This window comes from Felis catus, chromosome B2 (genome assembly GCF_018350175.1).
Source record: "Felis catus isolate Fca126 chromosome B2, F.catus_Fca126_mat1.0, whole genome shotgun sequence".
Taxonomy (NCBI): Eukaryota; Metazoa; Chordata; class Mammalia; order Carnivora; family Felidae; genus Felis; species Felis catus.
In genome coordinates this window covers 79234676-79256360 of record NC_058372.1, presented here as the reverse complement: position 1 = coordinate 79256360, position 21685 = coordinate 79234676, and the positions used below count along the sequence as shown (strand labels likewise).

The 21685-nt window shown below is 34.6% G+C and overlaps 1 protein-coding gene across 2 annotated transcripts in view; it reads left to right on the top strand.

The window, feature by feature from the left end:
- RNGTT (RNA guanylyltransferase and 5'-phosphatase) overlaps positions 1-21685 on the top strand; it is a 312630-nt gene that overhangs the window by 256033 nt on the left and 34912 nt on the right. For both annotated transcript variants that reach the window (XM_011282466.4, XM_045057829.1), the window contains exon 14: positions 4459-4525. In XM_011282466.4, coding sequence (XP_011280768.1) covers positions 4459-4525 — 67 coding nt within the window. The remainder of the gene's footprint in view (positions 1-4458; positions 4526-21685) is intronic.

Here is a 21685-nt window from a genome sequence, read left to right as displayed (position 1 = left end):
GAAGCAAAATGAACATGAGCCAAAATTAAGAGTCAGCCCACTCCACTGACTGAGCCACCCTGGCGACCCAGATTCTTTATATAAACGTGGTACTGGTGGTATGGTGGTGGTTGGTTTTTTTGTTTTGTTTTTTATTTTGTTTTTGTTTTTGTTTTTTTAAACAAAAGTCTAGAGCATTTGTTAAGCCTGTACTAAGGTTTAAAAATAAACCAGAATAGAAAAGTGTAGGCTATGAAAAGTCTCTAAAGATAATAATAAACTTACTCATTGGCTCATCCAAGTTTTTTTTGGGCCTAACGGCATATGCTACTTTTATTTACATCCTACGAGGAGTCTTAGAGAATAATTAAGGTCTTCTCAGTAATATGCATTTTCTCAAATGCAAAAGGCCACTATTGATACCATATTAAGTGCATTTGCATTCTCTATTTTCCTACTAGTAGATACATTGGAGGCTGTTTCTGTAAGATGTAGGATATATAAATCAGTGTTAAAGATACTGTAAATTTTTTCAGGATATTTTGTTGCAGATGAAAAATATATCAGGGGGTATTGTAATTAGGGCTTGTAGACAGAACTGCTAATTTTGAGTTACTTAGCTTACATATTTTAAAATGATTCCTTTTTTAACTTTTAATTTGAAGCAATTATAGACTCAGTTTCCTTTTAAAGCAAGTTTTTTTGTTTGTTTGTTTTGTTTTGTTTTTTTACATCTGATATAGATATAGCATTAGGTTATAGTGAATTCGGTTCTTTTAAATAATGTTTATTCTGTTACCTGACAAGTTTTATTTTTCCTTTATGTGAGAAACTTTTCTGGAAATAACTTCTCATCTTTCTTTCCAGGACAAATATTTGTTAATATTTGTATTTGGGAAGTTGAAGCAAAATGAACATTAGTCTTGCCTAGGTTTACTCTTTCATTTTTTTTTTTTAATTTTTTTTTTTCAACGTTTATTTATTTTTGGGACAGAGAGAGACACAGCATGAACGGGGGAGGGGCAGAGAGAGGGAGACACAGAATCGGAAACAGGCTCCAGGCTCTGAGCCATCAGCACAGAGCCCGACACGGGGCTCGAACTCACGGACCGTGAGATCGTGACCTGGCTGAAGTCGGACGCTCAACCGACTGCGCCACCCAGGCGCCCCTAGGTTTACTCTTTCAAAAACTCTAATGGGTACATCTCATTCCTCCAGCCCCCCACTTCCCCTGTCTTATTGCTACTTTCCAAAAACATCCCCTTTGATAGCCACACTATAGAAATATTTAGTTACAAGCAAATATTTTAAGAGTTGTTAGCATTTGTATAAGGGTTATGTTGATGTTCATATAACTTAAGGGCAAAGCAATTTTCTGGTACGGAATGAGTCAGAGTTTCTATTTTAACATATAAATGTGAATGCACATGTGAGTGCTGAATTAATGCCTTACTCTGGGGATTTAAAATGTGTGATTGCTGTATTATACACAAGTACTCTATCACCAAAAAATGGTGCCTATTATTTGACAATAATTATGTATACAATTGGGCAAAATAATTTTCTGAGAGGTAAAATGGTTAAAGAAATACCCCATTTTAAAATGTCTCAAAGTGTTCATTGTTTTGCACATAGCAGGCCTTTAGATTATGGTACATATTAAAACCCACTCATCTGGTGGTGGTAATATAATCTGTGGTAAGTAATAATAGGTACATGAATGAAAAAAGAACAGTATTTAAAAAGTGAAACATATATATATATACTACATAATTGGTACATTAGAGAAATCTCCTGTTTAAGGAAAGGTAGCTAGCTGTTAGATAGGCAATTTGGAGGAAGGGAGACACCCTAAATGGTATATTGGCAAGCTTCCTGAAATGCATATACATAGTAATTAGATGCATATTGATTTTTAAATGTCAGCCAGCTTTTACTCTCTTCTTTCTCTAGCATCTATTTGTATGAACAGTGACTATTCTTACTTCTGAAGGGGGTTTATTAAGGTTTTTGTGAACATTTGTTATATAGGAAATAAATTACCACTGCTATATATAACTAACATTAAATTTGTGATACTGGCAATGATTTGTGAGGAATTTAATTCCTTATATGTTAATTGATGGCAGAGACATTTCTGATGCTTTCTACTTGTATTCAGTGAACAAATCCCTTTAGTCGTGTTTATGACCTTCAACAACCTGTTAAAATGAATTACTACAAGTATCACTTATATTCTAAACTTAAGTAGCTTTTTTGCTAACTTGGTTTAATCAGGATTGTGTTCATCATCTAGTAACATTCTTTTAGTAACCTTTAATGCTTTCTGGGCCTTTAAAGAATGTCAAGGAGCAGAGGATATTCCTGGGAGATTAAATATCTACCTTATTTCATGAAGTCTAAGGTACTTTGAGAGTATCCTTTTTTAGCCTTCCTAGACTGAGTCAATGGAAGGTAACTGCAAAACCATCTCACAACTGTCACCTGGTGACAATGATTATAAGACACCACAGAATATCAGAGGCATCCAATGTTCAGAGAAGTTAAAATATGAAGAAATGCATATCTTGGAATTAAGTAGGATTTTTGAAGTCACTAATGATAAATTTAAAAGGATGGTTATGATAGGGGCGCCTGGGTGGCTCAGCTGGCTGAGTTTCCAACTCTTGATTTCAGCTCAGGTCATGATCCCAGGATTGTGGGATTGAGCCCCATGTCGGGCTCTGCACTGAGCGTGGAGCCTGCTTAAGACTCTCTCGCTCTCTCTCCCTCTCCCTCGCCCTCGCCCTCTCCCTCGCCCTCTCCCTCTCCCTCTCCCTCTCCCTCTCCCTCTCCCTCTCCCTCTCCCTCTCCCTCTCCCTCTCCCCCTCCCCCTCTCTCTGTCTCCCTTTGCCCCTCTCCTTGGTTCACTCTCTTTAAAATTAAAAAAGAAAAAAAAAGAGCAGTTATCATAATCTTGTTCTGGTTTTTTATGATTAGACCAATATAGTACACTGAGAATTTTCCATTTGATAATTTGGAGTTTGCAGTCTTTTGTTCACTTTAGAATACTACTAAGTGTTTCATTCTCAGATTCATGCAGTAGAATATACAGTCATCCTTGAGATAATTGTTTTGCCTGCTGCCATAAAAGGCTATTAACTTTAATTACCTAGACTCTGAGGAGATGTATTTTGGCCTAGTTGCTTTGAGCAAGGAGTACAGGCGAGTTTTTTTTTCATATTCTTTATGTATAGTAACGTTAAAACTGGAATTGTGTCCATTTACTCACAGTGTCCATTGAGAAAAGATATGATAAAAGAAAAAGGAGATACTCACAAGAATGTTTAATTATACTCTTCTCATACCCTGTGCCACTGCACACTCCCCAAACACAGTTCTAATGATTGTGGTTCTTCATTCACAGTGTTTAATACAGTCAGGAATGATGGGTCTCTTTGAAGTAGAAATAGGAAGGAAAGGATGATGCAGGGAAGGTAACCTTTAGTTATTTATTTTTTTACTCTCTATATGGTTTGCTTTTTATTTTCATATGCATTTATTTTTTTATAAGAACTTTTTTATAAGAATAATTACATCTTATAAAAATATGACTCCATACTGCTTATAAAATAAAGAAATGACATTTGACATTCTTGGTCTATTCCAAACATCATTTGACTTTTCATCTTCAACTAAATTATCCCTCATTGTAGCCATACTTGTCCACTTTTTGTCTCACATCTTCTGCATTTTCAGGGCTTTGTTTAAATTTATCCCTTTGCCCTATCTACCCTTTAAGACTAAACTAAATCCCAACTATTTGAACTTTTCCAGCTCCCTCCATAGGAAGTACCTCTTACATCACTACTTTGCAGTGGCAAATACATCTATGTAGCACTTATCAGAGACCACCTTTTGGAAGGGTTATTTATTTATGTGTCTAGTTTTCCTGTTAGATTTTGGGACCGAATTATTTAGGTTTGTATTATCTCCTGTAGTACATGGTATAGATAGTGTTTCTTGAATTGAATTCTTATAGAATTTTAACTACATACTTTACTTATTTTCACTTTTTTCCAGAGACATCGTATAGTAATTTTCAAGAATTACTAAATGTCATACTGTTCTACTTCTGAAGTTTCCATTCTCAGCCTTTACCACTATTTTCTGAAATACAAGAATTATTGTTGAATCGTTATATTGTATACCTGAAACTAATGTAACATTGTATGTTAATTATACTTGGATAAACAAACAAAAATAAAGTACCCTCCTGTGATAATCTGTTTCCAAATTAGTTAAAAAAAAAAAAAAAAGAATTATTCCTTCGCTAGTTACTATCCCATAGTGCAAAAGACCAGAATAATTGCAAAGATATTAAGTTTTCATGTTACTTATCTGTTATACAAATTTTGTTGGTTATACAAGCTTCTTATATAGGGAAGAGTATTTTCAAAATAATGTGGGTTTTTTGTTTTTGTTTTTGTTTTTTTGTAGGTTACTTCCTCAGAACGTTGGCCTGCTCTATGTTGGAGGTTATGAAAGACCCTTTGCCCAAATCAAGGTATGATTGTTCGTTTTCCAGTATACTTTTCTTAGGTGTAGTTCACTTGTCCAGAACCCACCAGGCACCTGCCAATAACTATCAACATACTAAAATTATGAATGTGAATTACTGTTTTTTGCATATTTCTGCTGAAGAAGTAATTCAGTTTTTCAAAGAATTGATTATTTTAATATTCTTGCCCATGGTAGAGTTAAATTTGGCCAAAGCAGTATTTAAAGTGTGTAATTTGATAAATTTTGAACTTCTTAACACTTGTGAAACCATCGCTGTAGTCAACATAAGGAACATATCCATCACCCCTAAAAGTTTCCTTGTGCCTCTTTGAAATTCCTCACTCCTGCCCTTCTTTTTTCCCTTCCAGTCTCCAGGCAACCACTGATCTGATTTGTGTCATCATAGACTAATTTGCATTTTCTAGAATTTTATATAAATGGAATTATACAGTATTTCTCCTGTCCCTCTCTCCTCCTTTTCCTCTCTCAGCCTCTTTGACGCAGCATAATTATTTTGAGATTTATCCATGTTGTTGCACTTACAAATAGCTCATTCTTTTTATTGTTACAGTAGTATTCCATTGTATGGTAATAGCACAGTTTCTTTATCCTTTCACCTGTGGATGGACATTTGGTTGTTTCTACTTTTTGGCTGCTCTGAGCATTTGTATGCAAGTCTCTGTGGATATATACTTTTCATTTCTCTTGGGTAAATACCTAAGATGAGAATGGCTGGATTAAATGGTGGTTGTATATTTAATATTTAAGAAATAACCCAAGTGTTTTCCCACCAGTAGGGTGTGAGATTTCCTTCCAATGGCCGTTTTAGTCATTCTTATGGTTACAGGGTGGTATTTCACTACAGTTTTATTTTGCATTTCTGTCATGGCTACTAATGTTGAGCATCTTCCCATGTGCTTGTTTGTCATCTGTACATCTCTAGTGAAGTGCATGTTCAAATCTTGCCATTTTTTAAATTGGGTTGTTTTTCTCTTTTTTTACTGTTGAGTTATGAGCATTCTTATATCTTCTGGATATAAGTCCTTTATCAGATTTAAGATTTGCAGCTTTTCCCCCAGCTATGGCTTGTCTTTTCATTCTCTTAAACAGGCTTCTCAAAGAGCAGAGTTCTTAATGTTAGTGTTTATAAGTTTTTCCCCATGGCTCATGCTTTTGGTACTGATCTAAGAAATGTTTGCCTAACCAAAGTTACAAAGATTTTTCTCCTTTGTATTCTGGAATCATTACGGTTTTAGATTTTACATTTAGATGTAATATCTATTTGCGTTAATTTTAATATAAGATTCAAAGTTCAAGGTATAGAGGAATGTCGAACCCCCCATCTTTTTGGCACGTGGATATCCAGTTATTCCAAAACCATTTTTAAAAAAACTATTCTTGCCACCACTGAATTGTCTTTGCATCTTTGTTGAAAATCAATTGACTATGTGTGTGCGGATCTATTTCTGGACTCTATTCTGTTCCACTGATTTTTGTGTCTACCCCACCGCCAATACCACACTATCTTGATTATTGTATCTCTGTAATAAGTCATGGAGACAGGTAGGGTAAATCCTCCAACCTTGTTCTTTTCCAAAGTTGTTTGACTAATTAGGTTCCTTTAATTTCCATACAAATCTTAAAATGCCAAATTCTCTAAAAATGCCCACTAGAATTTTAACTTGTATCATGTTAAATCTATAGATCAATTTGAGGTGAAATGATATGTTAACAATAATGAATCTTTTAATTCGTGAAGACCACATATTTCTCCATTTATTTAAATCTTTAATATTCCTCAACAGTATTTTGTTTTATTAAATTGAACTTTTTCATTTTTCATAGATTTATCCACAAATATTTTATATTTGTGGTGTTATAAAAGTGTTTTTTAACATTTTTATAAAGAATTTTTTGCATAATTTTTGTTTACAATTAATGCAGGAAAAAAAGGGTTTTTTTTTAGTTGAAATATTATTAACATACAATCGTATGTTTATTTCAGGTGTACAATATAATTATTCACCTGTGCTGTACATTACTCAATCACAATAAGTGTACTCTTAGTCCCTTTTATCTATTTCACTCCTTCCATCCCCATTCCCCCACCTCGCCTCTGGCAACCACCGGTTTGTTCTCTGTATTTAAGAGTCTGGGTTTTTGTTTGTTTCTTTTTTTTTCTTTGTTTATTCATTTGTTTCTTAAATTCCACATAAGAATAAAATCATTTGGTATTTGTCTTTCTGTGACTTACTTCACTTAGCAAAATATCTTCGAGGTCTATCCATGTTGTCGCAGATGGCAGTGGCAAGATATCATTCATTTTATGGCTGAGTAATATTCCAGTGTGTGTGTGTGTGTGTGTGTGTGTGTGTGTGTGTGTGTGTGGTGTATGTGTGTATACACCACATTTTCTTTATCCATTCATTTGTTGATAGGCACTTGGTTGCTTTCATAATGCTGTGATAAACATAGGGATGTATATATCTTTTCGATATATATCTTTTATTTTCTTTGGGTAAATACCCAGTAGTAAAATTACTGGATCATATGGTAATTCTGCTTTTAAATTTTTGAGGAACTTCCACAGTTTTCCATAGTGACTGTATCAGTTTGCATTTTTGCCAACAGTGAAAGGTTGCCTTTTTGTTTTGTTGATGGTTTCCTTAGTGTGCAAAAGCTTGTTATTTTGCTGTAATCCCTCTCAAAATACCAACAGAATTTTTTATAGAACTAGAAAAAATATTACTAAAATTTGTATGGAATCACAAAAGACCCCAAATAGCCAAAGCAATCTAGAGAAATTTAACAAAGCTGGAAGTATCACAATCCCAGATTTTAAGATATACTACAAAGCTGTAGTAATCAAAACAGGATACTACTGGTACAAAAGTAGACACAGATCAGTGGAACAGAATAGAGAGCCTGGAAATAAACCCATGCTTATATGATCAATTTAATACAGAAGAGACAAGAATATACAATGGGAAAAGACAAGTCTCTTCAACAGATGTGTTGGGAAAACTGGACAACTACATGTGGAATAATGAAACTGAACCACTTTCTTCCACCTGACACACACACAAAAAACTCAAAATGGATTAAAGACCTAAATGTGAGGCCTGAAAACCATAAAACTCCTGGAAGAAAATAGAGGCAGTAATTGCTTTGACATTGACCATAGAGATATTTTTTATTTCAATTTCTGATTGTTCATTGCTAGTATATAAAAAGATTCTTATGTGTTTACTTTAAATCCTGCAGTTTTACTATACTCAATTATTCTAGTCCTTTTTTGCATATTCATAGGATTTTCTACATAAATGATTATGCCATCTACTATAAAAGACAGTTTTCCTTCTTTCTTTCGGATCTGGATGCTTTTTACTGCTTTTTCTTGCCTTACTACATTGACTAAAGCCTACACACAGAGTTGAATAGAAATGGTGAGAACAGACCTCCATGCCTTATTTATGATCTTTGAGGGAAAGTGTTCAATCTTTCATCAAACATTGTTTTTATAGTAATATTACTTAAGGGTTGAATCGTAGATTCCATCTAGGCTTTCATGTAAGAAGTGGAATAATGTTATGAACTTTAAAGTAGTAATATAAAGGACAGTTTGAGATCATCCTTTCTTGTTATTATAACTTTTTGTTAATATTTTCTTATAGGCCTATAAAATTTGTTTTATGTTTTTTGTTTAGTTTTCTGATTTTTCCTCACATTTGTGTCTTGGCTCCACGAGTTGTTTCTTGTTCCAGTTGAGGGGTATGAGTTCAAATTCCTTTCTACCTGTATAAATAACATATATTTTTATGCTTTGAAAAACAAGGATTTTTGAGAAAAGACTGAGCCTGAATAGAGGACATAAAAAATATTTAATGTTGAGGTTTAGTAACATTATTGGACTTTCTTAATGAAAAATCTTATTTTGGTTACCATAGCATCAGCACCTCTTTAAATACCTCTACTCATTTAATTTAAATAAAAACACTCTCAAAAGTTCATCATCAGGATCTTAACTTGTGGACCCTCTTGAACTTTTATTCTTTCTTAAGTAATGACAAGCATTCAGGTACATTTGTTTTCTTCTATTTTTAATGTCCCTGGAACATGAGTTGGCAAGAATTTCTTCATAAACCTCTCTCACTATCCTGTTCACCGAATTCAATAGTATTGCCAGGAATCCTAATAAGTTTCTGCAGGAACATTTTGAAAGCCTAATTTTTTTCTGTCCATTGGTTTGGAAAATCCTGTTTTTCCTTATTAGAACTGAAATAACTAAAAAGTGAGAGGCTTGTATTATATATTTAGGGAGGGGTAGAATTTGTGTGTGTGTTACATGTTTCAAAAACATAGTTTAATGTATGTATGAGGTTAATTCCTCCGTCACTCACCTGATTTATTAACATAACATTTTCTTTATCCAGGCCTTTCCTAACAAGCTCAGTGACAGAGGTCAATCCTTTGTCAACCCTTTATGCCTAGATAACCAACTCAAAAGAAAAGGGCCCATTATTGTAGGGCACCTTTTCCCTTTGATGTTGCTGTCAGAAAGGTTTCTCCCATAAACCGTGAAAGGATTTCTTACCTTTATTAATTATTCAAGTTCCTTCATAATTCTTATGGTGTCTTTAAAAATGCTATATACATCCTTACCTAATTAGAATATTTATAAGTTAACTGGAAAACAATAAAAAAAATCATAGTTTAAATGACTGAGATTAGACTAGAAATTTAAGGTTCATTTCCTCCCTTACCTTGCACCTGATTCTTTGGCCATGAAATACCAATACTTGTTAGATTCATTTCTCTCTCATTAAATAAACTAAGTGTAATGATACAGTGTTGTGTGGCATAGATATCAGATAAACCTTTAATAAATGGAAACTGGTTTGCTTTCCTTAAGAGCAGATTAGTTGAATTTTTTTGGTAAATAAGCTAGGAAACTGTTCACTTGAATATTTAGGAAAAAGAATTATTCACTAACATCACAGATCTAAGTTTTGAGTGGCTTGGTGTTAGAGGCTCTTTTTATTAGATACGTTTTACAGTTGTGTTTCTAAAAAGCAGCTCCATTTTATAAAGATGAAAGAGAGAAAAATAAAAACACAAAAAGGATAAGAGATATTTGGACCAATGTTAAATGAGTTCAGAAATTGCTGTAGCATGACAAGAGATACCTGCACTATTAATGTATAACATAAGTCATTACAACCATTCTCACACACATACACACCCTTCCATTATTACCCATCTTTTAGTTCTCGTTTCTTAGCCAAGTCTTAGATAAAGACACAAATATATACAAACATGTGACTTCATTATAGTCTTAGACTAATACATCTTCATACTAGTTTCAGGTTTTACTGTTTTTAGGGGAAGTTTTTCCAACTTAACCTTTATTTCTTAACAACTTCCATAAGTCATCGGGAACATTCTTTTCTCAAACAATCTCAGCCCTTGTGTAGATAAGTTTCACCCAAGGCAGTGACTCTCTTTTCAGATCATTAATCCCTTTCAGAATCCTATGAAAGCTGTGGACCCTCTCTCTAGAAAAATGTACATACACGCACTTCTATTTATAAGTTCAGAGAGTTCATGGACTCTATTGAAGGTTATTTAGGGACCTCAAATTAAGAACCCTAAAAAGTGAATAAAATATGTTTTCCCAGATTTTTCAATTAACCAAAAAGGTATTGAAAGCATATACATTTAAATTTTTAGGGGAAGTTTATCATCTTGATTTTAAACATGCATGATTGTCTTTTGTTTTATCCTAAAATATAATAAAGTAAATAAAACACTGATCATTTGATGAGGTGTCATTCAGAGTCAGGAACTGCCTCACATACTCACTGCTATTGTTTTGTGCTATAAATGAAGCAGATTTCACCCTCATCCAAGACTAACTTCTTCTAACTTTATTGAGATTAATGTTCTAAATGTACTAGGTTATGCATGACTTAATTTTTCTTAAGAGATACAGTTCATTATACCTTTATATGCAGTCTTTGAAATTAAGAAGGGGAGTTTTGATTAAAGCAAAATTTTGCTTAATTTCTATTTGTATCCTTTCAGGCTGTCAGAAGTTTTTCAGAAATCCCTTATTTAGGGGATGGTATTTCCATATATCTTTATGTAATACCTTTGTCTTAATTGTGTGTATATAAATTGTTATTCGTAGCTTATTTTTATAGACATGTTCAAGTTTAAGTAATAGTTTTCAATTTATCCTTATTATTCTGTTTTGTTTTCTAGAGAGTCTCACAGTCTAGTAAAAATCTTAATGCTATTCCTGTAGGTTTCTAGTCCTGGAGGCTCTACTTAGCAGCCAGAATTCATAAAACCAAGAAGAATTGAAGCCTGTCAACATCACTTTTAATCAACTCAGGGGTTGTTCTGGAAAGACTCAAGGCCACAGGGCTGTCCCTCCCTGCAGGGGTTGGTATTAGTTGCCTCTTCCAGCTCTGACAGCCTAAGAAGTGGGAGAGGCTGTGAGGTTCAGTCAGACAGTTTCCACTTTGACACTGCAGAATGGCTCAAAAGTGTCCTCTGTATTTTAACTATGAATTCCACACAGCAACCATATGTGAAAAGTAAGGAATATAACCATTATTCTGAGGCAGTTATTTTATAGTCAGTACAGCTAAGTTCTTGCCTTAGATCCTGCTTCCATCTTTCCCGAGGAACGGGGTGCCATTCGTCACAGTCTCCTACTCCAAGCTTTTGGAGCTTGAATTTTTAAAAATCTCTTTATAGCCAAGGAAATACAGTATTGGTGTTTGCATTCATATGCATATGCAACAGATGCAAATAAATGGTGATCTCTTCATTTTTGAAAGCATATTTGGAAATTCATACCATCCCTCAGACTTTTTTCTCTTAAAAAAAAAAGTAGAATATTTTTTTCTTTAAGGTATATTGAGTTCGGATTGTCGTTTGTTACTTAAAAATATTTTTGAGATTGCTAGTGACTTGGCAGTTTTAATTTCTTGGGTTGGTTAAATTTATAAAGGTCAAGTGGGGACTCTGAATTATTAAAAGACTGAAAAACACTAAGAAAACTAATTTGACTGATGATCTTTTAGAAAATATTTGAGTTTAGGAAATAATATATATATTAGATCAGCACTTTTTACTAAAAGAAAATATTTAGCATCCATATTTTAAATTTCTAAAATGTCTGAAGTATTACATCAGGTAAAGATGTAGTCCTTAAAACTGAGTATTCTAGTTTAGTAGCTTCCAGATTTTTGACTATGACCTGTAGGAAGGTAAGAAATGTATTTCTGTTGAGATTCTGTTCTACACATACATATATTTATATACACACAATGTAGACTGGAATTTCAAAGTAAGTGTGATGCAATAGTTACTTCCCATTCTATTCTGTTTATTTTTCTATTGTTTTTTTTTTAAGTGTTTATTTATTTTAAGAGAGAGAGCGTCTGCGCATGTGCAGTTGCATGTGTGAGGGTGGGGCACTCTGGCAGGGAAGGGGCAGAGAGAGAGAGAGAGAGAGAGAGAGAATCCCAAGCAGGCTCTGCACTCTGTGGGGCTCGATCCCACGAATCTTGAGATGACCTGAGCCGAAATCAAGAGTTGGATGCCCAACCAACTGAGCCACTCAGGAACCCCTGATTTGGTTTTTAAATGCTGGTCTTAACCCATTAAATTGACTTCTCTCTTGGACTATGGGTCACGACTCAGTTTGGCAAACTGGCAAACACTGCTGCAGGGTAGGACTTGTCCAGCTCATGCTGCCTTAAGATTCTGGCAGCAGACTGCCATCCTTCTGCAGTGCAGATGATCATGAGGAAGCTTACCTGCCCCTGAGTTGATGGCAGCCCTCTGAGTGGCTTTGGAGGGAGAAGAAAATGATAAGATGTCATAGTTGTTGGGAGGAGGGAGGAGGAAAGTAGAGAAAAAGGTAAATGAGAAATGAATTAAGATGTTTCATACAGCCAAGTAAAGCTATTTTCTGTTTAAAAAAAATTCATTCTCAAGAACAGAAGGGAGCCTTCCACGCCTACTCTGTCTTCCAAGTAATTTCATGTATTTTGAGGATAGAGAAAGAAATAAAGGTAACATCTCCCCTAGGAGAAGAAATTGGAAAGAAATGGAGGTAGGTGAGAAATTGAGAGAAAGCAATGGAATCAGATCTGGATTTGTGCAACATATTCATTGAATACTGGCTAAATTTTCTTAATACTGTAAGAAGAGGCACATTTTCAGTGTCTCATATGAGTAATAAGGGAAGACATGGTTATCCCTTTGTTGAAAACAGATTCAAAGTGTGAGAGAAGCTTTAAAAAAAACAAAAAAACAAAAAAACAAACCCTTATGGAAGCTAAAAGTCTTCCTACCTGTATGCAATAGCTCTTAAGTCTCTGACAACTTTTTCTCCTGCATACTTGCTCACAAAGTGCTTCAGGGTTACTGCAGGGCTGTCAGGTGAGCCCATGTTGTAACTTTCTGGGTGTTAAAATCATGCATTGTCTACTAACAAGTCACACAGTAACTGCAGACTAGGCTTCTAACAGGTATTCATAGTAGTAGTTATCCTGCCATATTTACCACAGTGGTTTTGGCAGCATTATTGCCAAAATTTAGTAACACGTAAGGCCTGTCTGTAGTCACACATTTCAGTTTTAGTGTTCTTATCTTCCTGTCCTTAGAATACTTGTCTACAAGACGATAAGCCCTGTCGACACTGGTCTTGTACAATTCTAGATCCTCAGCATTTGGTATAGTGCCTGAGACATAAAAGCACATAAAATAGATACTTGTTACCATTATTATTGAGGATGCTTAGAAAACCGAGTGTTATTGTTGTTTATAGAGATCTGATATAAAATTTTATTAGTTTTGGGTGTCATGACACAATGATTCAATATTTGTGTACATTGAGAAATGATCATCACCAAAGCCTAATTAACCCCCATCACTGTACATAGTTGTACAAATTGTTTTTTCTTATTATGAGAACTTTTAAGATTTGTTCTCTTAGCAACGTTCAGATATGCAGTGCAGTATTACTAAGTATAGTCACCATTCTATGCATTAAATCCCAGTGACTTATTCATTTTATAACTGTAAGTTTGCACCTTTGACCCCCTTTACCTATTTCATCCACTTACCAGTCTGTTCTCTGTATCTAAGAGCTTGGTTTGGTTTGGTTTGGTTTTTGTTCTTTGATGTTTTTTTTTTAACTATTAAGTATTTGCCATGAAATCATAAAGTATTTAGAACTCTGGCTCTAACATACATATTTATATTTAGTGCCTTAGAACTTTATTTTTCTAATATATAGTACATCTTGAGTTGGGATATCTTTGAGGCAATATAAATTAATTTTATTTTCTAATTTAAGATTGTGGTTGTAAATTATTAACATCAGTAGCTTTATTTGAAATGTAGATTTTATGAATACATTATTCTGAGAACATTTTAAATATAGTTCTCAAATTATTTTCCAATTAAGAAAGTTAGCATTTTTCTTAGCTGGAAATTCCAGTGACTTTCATTCTCTCTTGAGCCAGACACTTTATAGACAAATGTTAGAAATTATTTTAGCTTAGTTATATCAAGCTTAGTTGTTCTTAAATGTGGTTTGGAGAGAAAAAGAATAAGCAGTTCTTTTTTGTAATTTTGAAATGTTCTCAGAGAAGTGAATGATACTATATCATGCATGTTTGGGTATTTATAATGCAGTGGCTCTCCTATTTTGGTGAAAGGAAATAACATGGTACTTCTCATCCCCTTGTGTTTTTTCCTACCAATATTTTACTTCTAAAACGAAGTAGTTCTCTGACTGGAATTTCAAAGGCACTGATAACCATTTCAGTACAAAAGGTTATACCTAAAGTGACTATGGCTGAAGTCATATTTCAGACAAATCATTCCAGTTTCTGATCTAGATTTCTATGAGACCTCTAGAAATTATATATTTTACTTTATTCCCACAAAACAGAAAAATAATTTCTCTAGGACTCTGTTATGAATACTCACACATCTTCTTGCCTAATAAAGTTTCAAAAAACAACCTCCCCTCCTCAGTTGCCAAGAATACAGAAAAGACCCATTTCATGTGTCTGTGACCATGAATCAGGCAGTTGGGAAAGCTCCAGATTGCTCTTGTCTTTTTTGGCTCTTCAGCAACAGTAACAAACGCAGAAACTCTGAGACTAGATAATACAAATCAGTGAATGTTGCCAAAATTTTAATTGGCAGTACTAAAGTTGCTGCTTTGAGCACCTTCAGAAGTTTGAAACTGCTGCATGAAGTGACACCCTGTCCTCAATAAATACTGTGGGACATGGATAGGAGGGATCTTTAATTTTCTAAAATAAAATACAGAAGTATAGTCCAGTAAATCTAATACTCTTTTAAAATAGCTTTTTATAAATAGTGAGTTAAATATTCATTTTCTCCATATCCCCTAGTTTTATTATCTGTAGAATTATTTGTCCGAACGTAAAAATGACAACTCTATAGTTTTAGAAATTCACAAATTATGCTAAATGCAATGCAAGATAAGGTTTGGAGAAACTATTACAAATTTAAGTTTAACATTACAAATATAGGTCAGCATTGAGGTACCATTTGAATATTTACGGTTTTACTAAAACATTTTATTAATTAATATTAATATTAATATTTAAATTCTTCTCTATAGTGTCACCAGATCAGAGCATTTCTGATACCCAGGAAATAGTTTCACAGGTGATCATTCATCTGCTAAATAATATGTTGTTTCTGATATTAAAGTACTTTTAATTAAGATTTCTTCTAAGACTTAAATCTTATAACACTCAAAATATTATCAGTCAGCATACATTATATACACATTCTTTTAAAAATACCTACCTATTCAGGGGCGCCTGGGTGGCTCAGTCGGTTGAGCGACCGACTTCAGCTCAGGTCATGATGTCATGGTTCATGAGTTCAAGCCCTGCGTCGGGCTCTGTACTGACAGCTCAGAGCCTGGAGCCTGCTTCTGATTCTGTGTCTCCCTCTCTCTGCCCCTTCCCCACTCATGCTCTGTCTCTCTGTCTCAGAAATAAATAAACATTAAAAAAATCTTTTTTTAAATAAATAAAAATACCTATTCAGAATCTATTTGGATAGACACCTGAAATTACATTTTGGGTTATTTACTGTCCAGAATCTGTTCTCAATATACTGCAATATTTTAATATCAGATTTTATTTTCTAAGTCTTAGTTAAATAAAAGAAGTTATCTAGTGCAAAATTCATTTAATGTAAACTTTTTGTTTGCTTGTTTGTTTTGGGCAAAGGGGCTTAGACTTTAAGAAACAAAATAAGAGTATTTAAGTTTAATGTATACCTAATGTATAATAATTTTTCTCATTTATCATCAAATATTGTAACCATATGATACCTCTTTGGGCATCTCATCTTTTTTCTTCTTTGTCAGTATTTGAAAACTTTCTATCATGAAAAAGGAAAAAATAGGATAATTAATTTCTTTAAAACTGAAAACACAGTTTTAGTACTGTTATCAAGCAAAAAAAATATTACAGACAACATTTGTTGAGCACTAATGCCAGGCACTGTTCTAATTAATTCTGAAACAGTATATAAAGTGCAGGTACTTTTAGCATTTCCAGTTTTACAGATTAGGAAGACCTAGAAGGCTGAGTAACAAATCCAAGATTATGTTGCCAACAGGTAGCAGTTATTGCCTTCTATGGAGTATTATTTAAGTGTCTAGTATTTAGTGTATACTGTATAGTTACTATTTATGTTGCATTATTATCATATACAATATTATTATAGTCCTTGAATTCCTTCTGAGTTTTGCTTGTACAATAGGCCAAATTATCCCTATAATTGATTAATACTAGTTAAGACACTGGCTGGACTCTATGACTCTTCCAAAAGAAATATGGTTTCACCACGAGGATCAAGGTAGAGCATCATTGTGGTTTGTTTATGTAAAAAGATACTGGAGTATAAAGAACTCAAAGTTATAATCTTACCTTTGCTACTTATTTTAGTTAGCGTTGAGTGTTTATGTTCATTGGTTGTTAACAGCAAGAGCTGAGTGTTCTTGTATTGGGAACACTTGTGAATCTGTGAGATATTAAAAGGCTTCTAATTATAGTATCTTCTGATATCTTTATGAAGTATTTTTCTTTCTGTTCCCAAAGCATCTAGTTTGAAGTTTATTTGTCATATATCCCTCCTCAGGTATTATTTTTAGAAGGGCCAACCCTACTTATTATTTTTCTTTTATATTAAATATTTCTTATTTTACCTTTAATACTTCTTAATGTTCAAGAGATCTGGGTGAAAGTCTTGTATGGTTAATTTGAAACAGTCTCTGGAAATCTAATTTATTTCTTTAAGAAAGATACCAGGTGGTAGGAAATCAGGTATATAAACAAATCACCTGAGATTTTGAGTGCTCTGATTAGCTTAAGAAAAAGTTAATATCTCATTTACAAGATTTTTTTTTTTTTTTAACCAGGTGTGGCAGTTTTGCTAGATATAGTGATAAACAGTTTCTCATTTTCTGGCTCAAAGTTGAATTTGCTTTGTGAGCATAGCTGGAATTAAAACATTTTAATGTTTTTCAAGATCAGTGTATCTTGGAGGCATTTTGATGACTCAGGGCTGATTTTAGCTGCAAAAAGAATTATAGCAGAATTGCAAGGAGAAGGAACAGATGTTTTTTAAATTTCAGGATGAGTAGGTTGGTTGCATAGCACAAGGGTAATTGGATGATGTAAAACGCAGTGACTGTGAGAATAAGCAAGGAGATACTCTCAGGGTGGTTTTGGTTTAGCAAAAGGATGAATGAAATAAGGGAATATGTACATGATGTGGGTCATTAGATGTCATGAAGCGGAGATTTCTGGAGTGGAATGGAACCACATGAGGAAAAGGTAAAAATTATATTGGTGAGGGTAAGTTACTACTAGTGGTGAACTATTCCACACTATTATAGCCTGTTAAAAGATATAGACCCCAAGCTCTTGTAGAAGTCATCCTTATCCATAAGAAGTAAAATCTTAAGTCTGATGTTGATTTTTAGACACTTTTACTGGCTGAATAATTTATTAAAGCAATAAAATCGTGAAAAATTATCACTTGGTAGAAAAAAGGTAAAGACAAGTCTATTCTTTGAATTCCACTCCTTGGTGGCGTCTCAAATGTCCTTAATGAGAACATAATCTTCCTTGAGGCTTCAGTTCTGTTAGCCATGACAGTTAATGTCCACCTCTCCTGAGTGACTTGAGGTTGGTCTACCTCACTTTCCTCCTCAACACCTTACACTCCTTGATCGTCTCTGTTTTAGGCATTTTGACACTCTCTAGCAAAGTCAGTCTATTTATGGCCTTCAGAGCCTTTCATAAGTTTACCCTGCATTTGTTTGCTTTTTTTTTTTTCATTTTTAATTGCCACCAACATGGCTTCCTACTGTCCACTGTAGCAAATGTAAGTTCCTCCCATTAGCCTTTCCCATCCCATTGTACCTTTATTCTCCCTAACTTCCACTCCTCTCTGATGTTTGCAGTTCCCTGTTCCCTTGACTATACATACTGTTTTCAAAACTTACCTGCTAGTCAAAAAGGAACATCAACTAAGTATATATATGTAAGGTATTTTGGTGGAGAATAGGGATATAAAGATTAATAAGATATTTTATATGCCTGCAACTTATTTATAGTCTGGCTGCTGAGATGGAAGAAATCTCTTTGTTAAAATATCATGAACAATTCAGGATAGGATGTGATGTGTCAAATGCTTGGAATTAGCTATAAATGTCAAAAGTTGAGGAAAACTGTGGACTGAGGTAGCTGGGTTGGGATTTAGAAAGGAAATGCAAACTGTGTTGTCTTACCAATAAGGTGAATAGTAGAATGTGTGTGTGTTTGAGAGAGAGTGAGTGTTTGTCTTTGTCTTTTTCTGTTTACCCCCTGTAGGGATAGAAGGATGACAGGTGTTTCAGGAAAACAGAAAATGCAAAGTTGTGGAACTATAAAGACTTGCCTTGAATACAACAGCAAAAGCTTATGTAAGGAAATATGGTTGAAGAGGTGATTTGGTATTAGAGAATATTTTTAACATTTATTTATTTTTGAGACAGAGAGAGACAGAGCATGAACAGGGGAGGGTCAGAGAGAGGGAGACACAGAATCTGAAACAGGCTCCGGGCTCTGAGCTGTCAGCAGAGAGCCCAGCATGGGGCTCAAACTCATGGACCTGAGCTGAAGTCAGCCGCTTAACCGACTGAGCCACCCAGGTGCCCCTCAGAGAATATTTTTAAAAACCCAACCATACTAACAGCAAGACCGTACAGACCACTTTAAGGATTTCTAAGTTGGAACAAGGCAAGGGGACCCTAATACCTTTTTAGAGAAACATTAAAATTTTTAGGTGAGAACCAAGCTCAGCGTAAAGAAATGACATTTCCCTGACAATTTATATAAGTATTCCAGATGGTTTCTTTAGGCCCCAGCTAAATAAACTAATAATAAAGGTCACTGGCATGGACAATAAGAAAAGGGTCCTGAATTCCTAAAGTCATAACTATCAGATAGTAAAATATTTTTATGTCTTTTTCATGTTATTTGAAGTGTTCGCTAAGAGAAAGAAATGGAACTAATATAAAAATAGTTCAAATTAATGTTTCTATTAGTTGTTTCTGACATTATGTTGCTGCTCAAGTTGAACTTTTACTTGTGACAAGAAAATGCATTAGAGAACGTTTCTTAATATGGCTAGTTATATCTTTGAATCTGACCGTTCAAGTCATAAAAGAGCCTGCCTCTCCATAGTTGCTATTTCAGTTGTTTTCATCTCTTTTTTGTGTGTGTCTTGAGGAATTAAGACTAAGCCTAAGACTGTTAGATATATTTTTCAGAGGAGACTTGTATTCTGGAAAAAGACAATAGATTGATTGGTTCAGGTTTTTTCAGTGCATATTTTTTATTGTGAAAAAGAAATCAGTTCAGTATACCCTTCCACCATGGAAGGTGGTAATTACCCTTTTTATTGTATTCACAGCTTGTTCAGAGAGTTATCTCTAAAATTGTGACTTAAAAACTTTTGTTAATGTTTATTTATTTGAGAGAGAGAGAGAGAGAGAGAGAGAGAGAGAGAGAGAGAGAGAACGAGCTAGTGGGCACAAGTTGGGGAGGGGCAAGAGAGAGATGGAGACACAGAATCCGAAGCAGGCTCCAGGCTCTGAGCTGTTATGAGCTCTGAGATCATGACCTGAGCCAAAGTTGGTCGCCCAACTGACTGAGCCACCCAGGTGCCCCTAAAATTGTGACTTTTTTTTTTTTTCAACGTTTATTTATTTTTGGGACAGAGAGAGACAGAGCATGAACGGGGGAGGGGCAGAGAGAGAGGGAGACACAGAATCGGAAACAGGCTCCAGGCTCTGAGCCATCAGCCCAGAGCCTGATGCGGGGCTCGAACTCACGGACCGCGAGATCGTGACCTGGCTGAAGTCGGACGCTTAACTGACTGCGCCACCCAGGCGCCCCAAATTGTGACTTTTAAAACATAGCATCGAGAGTCTATTACTGAGTTAAAAATAAATAATAATTAGTATTGAATAAGACATAATTCTAAATTTCTACTTCCTATACTGTACTATTTTCATTAAACATTTTTTTTCAGTATTTCTGTATGGTGATCTGAAAGCAGAAACCCATACTGTAGTGATATATACTACCCAGTAGTAGAAATTTCATATTTCTGGCTTGATATCTATTCTTCTCTTTGGAAATAATAATGTTTTGACATTATTTTCAAAGTTAGAGGTTTGTGTTAAGATCAATGATAATTTTAAATACCTAGCTCTGGCATTATGGAATTGTAACATATGATTTTAATTGTACTAGATGTGAATAGAAATAAGGTATTTTTATAAATTGCAAAAGAAATCATTTTTACTGAGGACATATGTGCCCAGGACACATTATACTATTATAACAGTGTTAATAAAGTAGATATTTGTATTTCTAGATAAGAAAATTGAGACACAGAGAAGTTAAGTGTTGAATGACTTGCCCATGATCATGCAACCAGTAAATCATATAATTGGGATTGGAAACCAGGTTTCTCTGACTCCCTAAGCCCACTCACTTTCTTTGTTCTTGCAGTGCTGTTTTTGTGTAAATATTGCTGGTTTAAATTTTTCATTCAAGATTGTTGATCAAGTATTTCAAGGGAATTGGCCCATACAACACTTTGACAAAAAAACAAGCTCTACAGAAGTGCAAGGCAGTAGGGGCACCTGGGTGGCTCAGTCGGTTAAGCGTCCGACTTCAGCTCAGGTCATGATCTCACGGTCTGTGGGTTCGAGCCCTGCTTTGGGCTCTGTGCTATCAGTTCAGAGCCTGAAGCCTGCTTCGGATTCTGAGTCTCCCTCTCTCTCTCTCTGCCCCTCCCCCACTCACACTCTGTCTCTCTCTATCAAAAAATGAATAAACGTTAAAAAAAATTTTTTTTAAGTGCAAGGCAGTAAAGACTTCAGTTATCCAACATCATCATTTCGTGAAATATTTCCCATATAGCTTTTTAAAGCAAGCATTTAAGTTAATAACTTCTCCCTACCTTCTTAAAGTGTTCTATAATTTATATAACTTTTATTTCGAGTGTCATCTTAGGCTATTAGCTTGTACTTTAATAAAGTGATGGCCTCAGGAATTGTTAATGACTCTTAAGCCAGTTACTGCCTCAGAAAGTGGTTCAAGATTACTGTGCTTTTGTGGTTGGTGATTTGCTGTCAGCTGTCATTTCTCAGTCAGATTCTGACAGTTCTTTTCATACTGCTTCTATTTTTTTTTCCCCTGCCAGTAACTTAAGTGCCAAAATTTATAGGGAAAATCAGGTAACTGAATTTGTCAAATATAGTAACCTTAATTTGCAACTAATTATGTATATCAATAAGCTTTGACCAGTGAGCCTAAGGGATCTCTACATCCTCCTGGAAAAATATAGTACTTTCATTCATGGACATTGTGTTCCTGTCTTTTCTTTTTTTAATGAGGGGGGTGGGTGCTAATTGTTCTGTGTTTTCCTTAATGCAGTAGTCCTACACTGTTGGGGGGGGGGTTGTATATTTAAAGGGCCTACACACTTAACTTGTATTTCTTTTAATCACATGCATTGC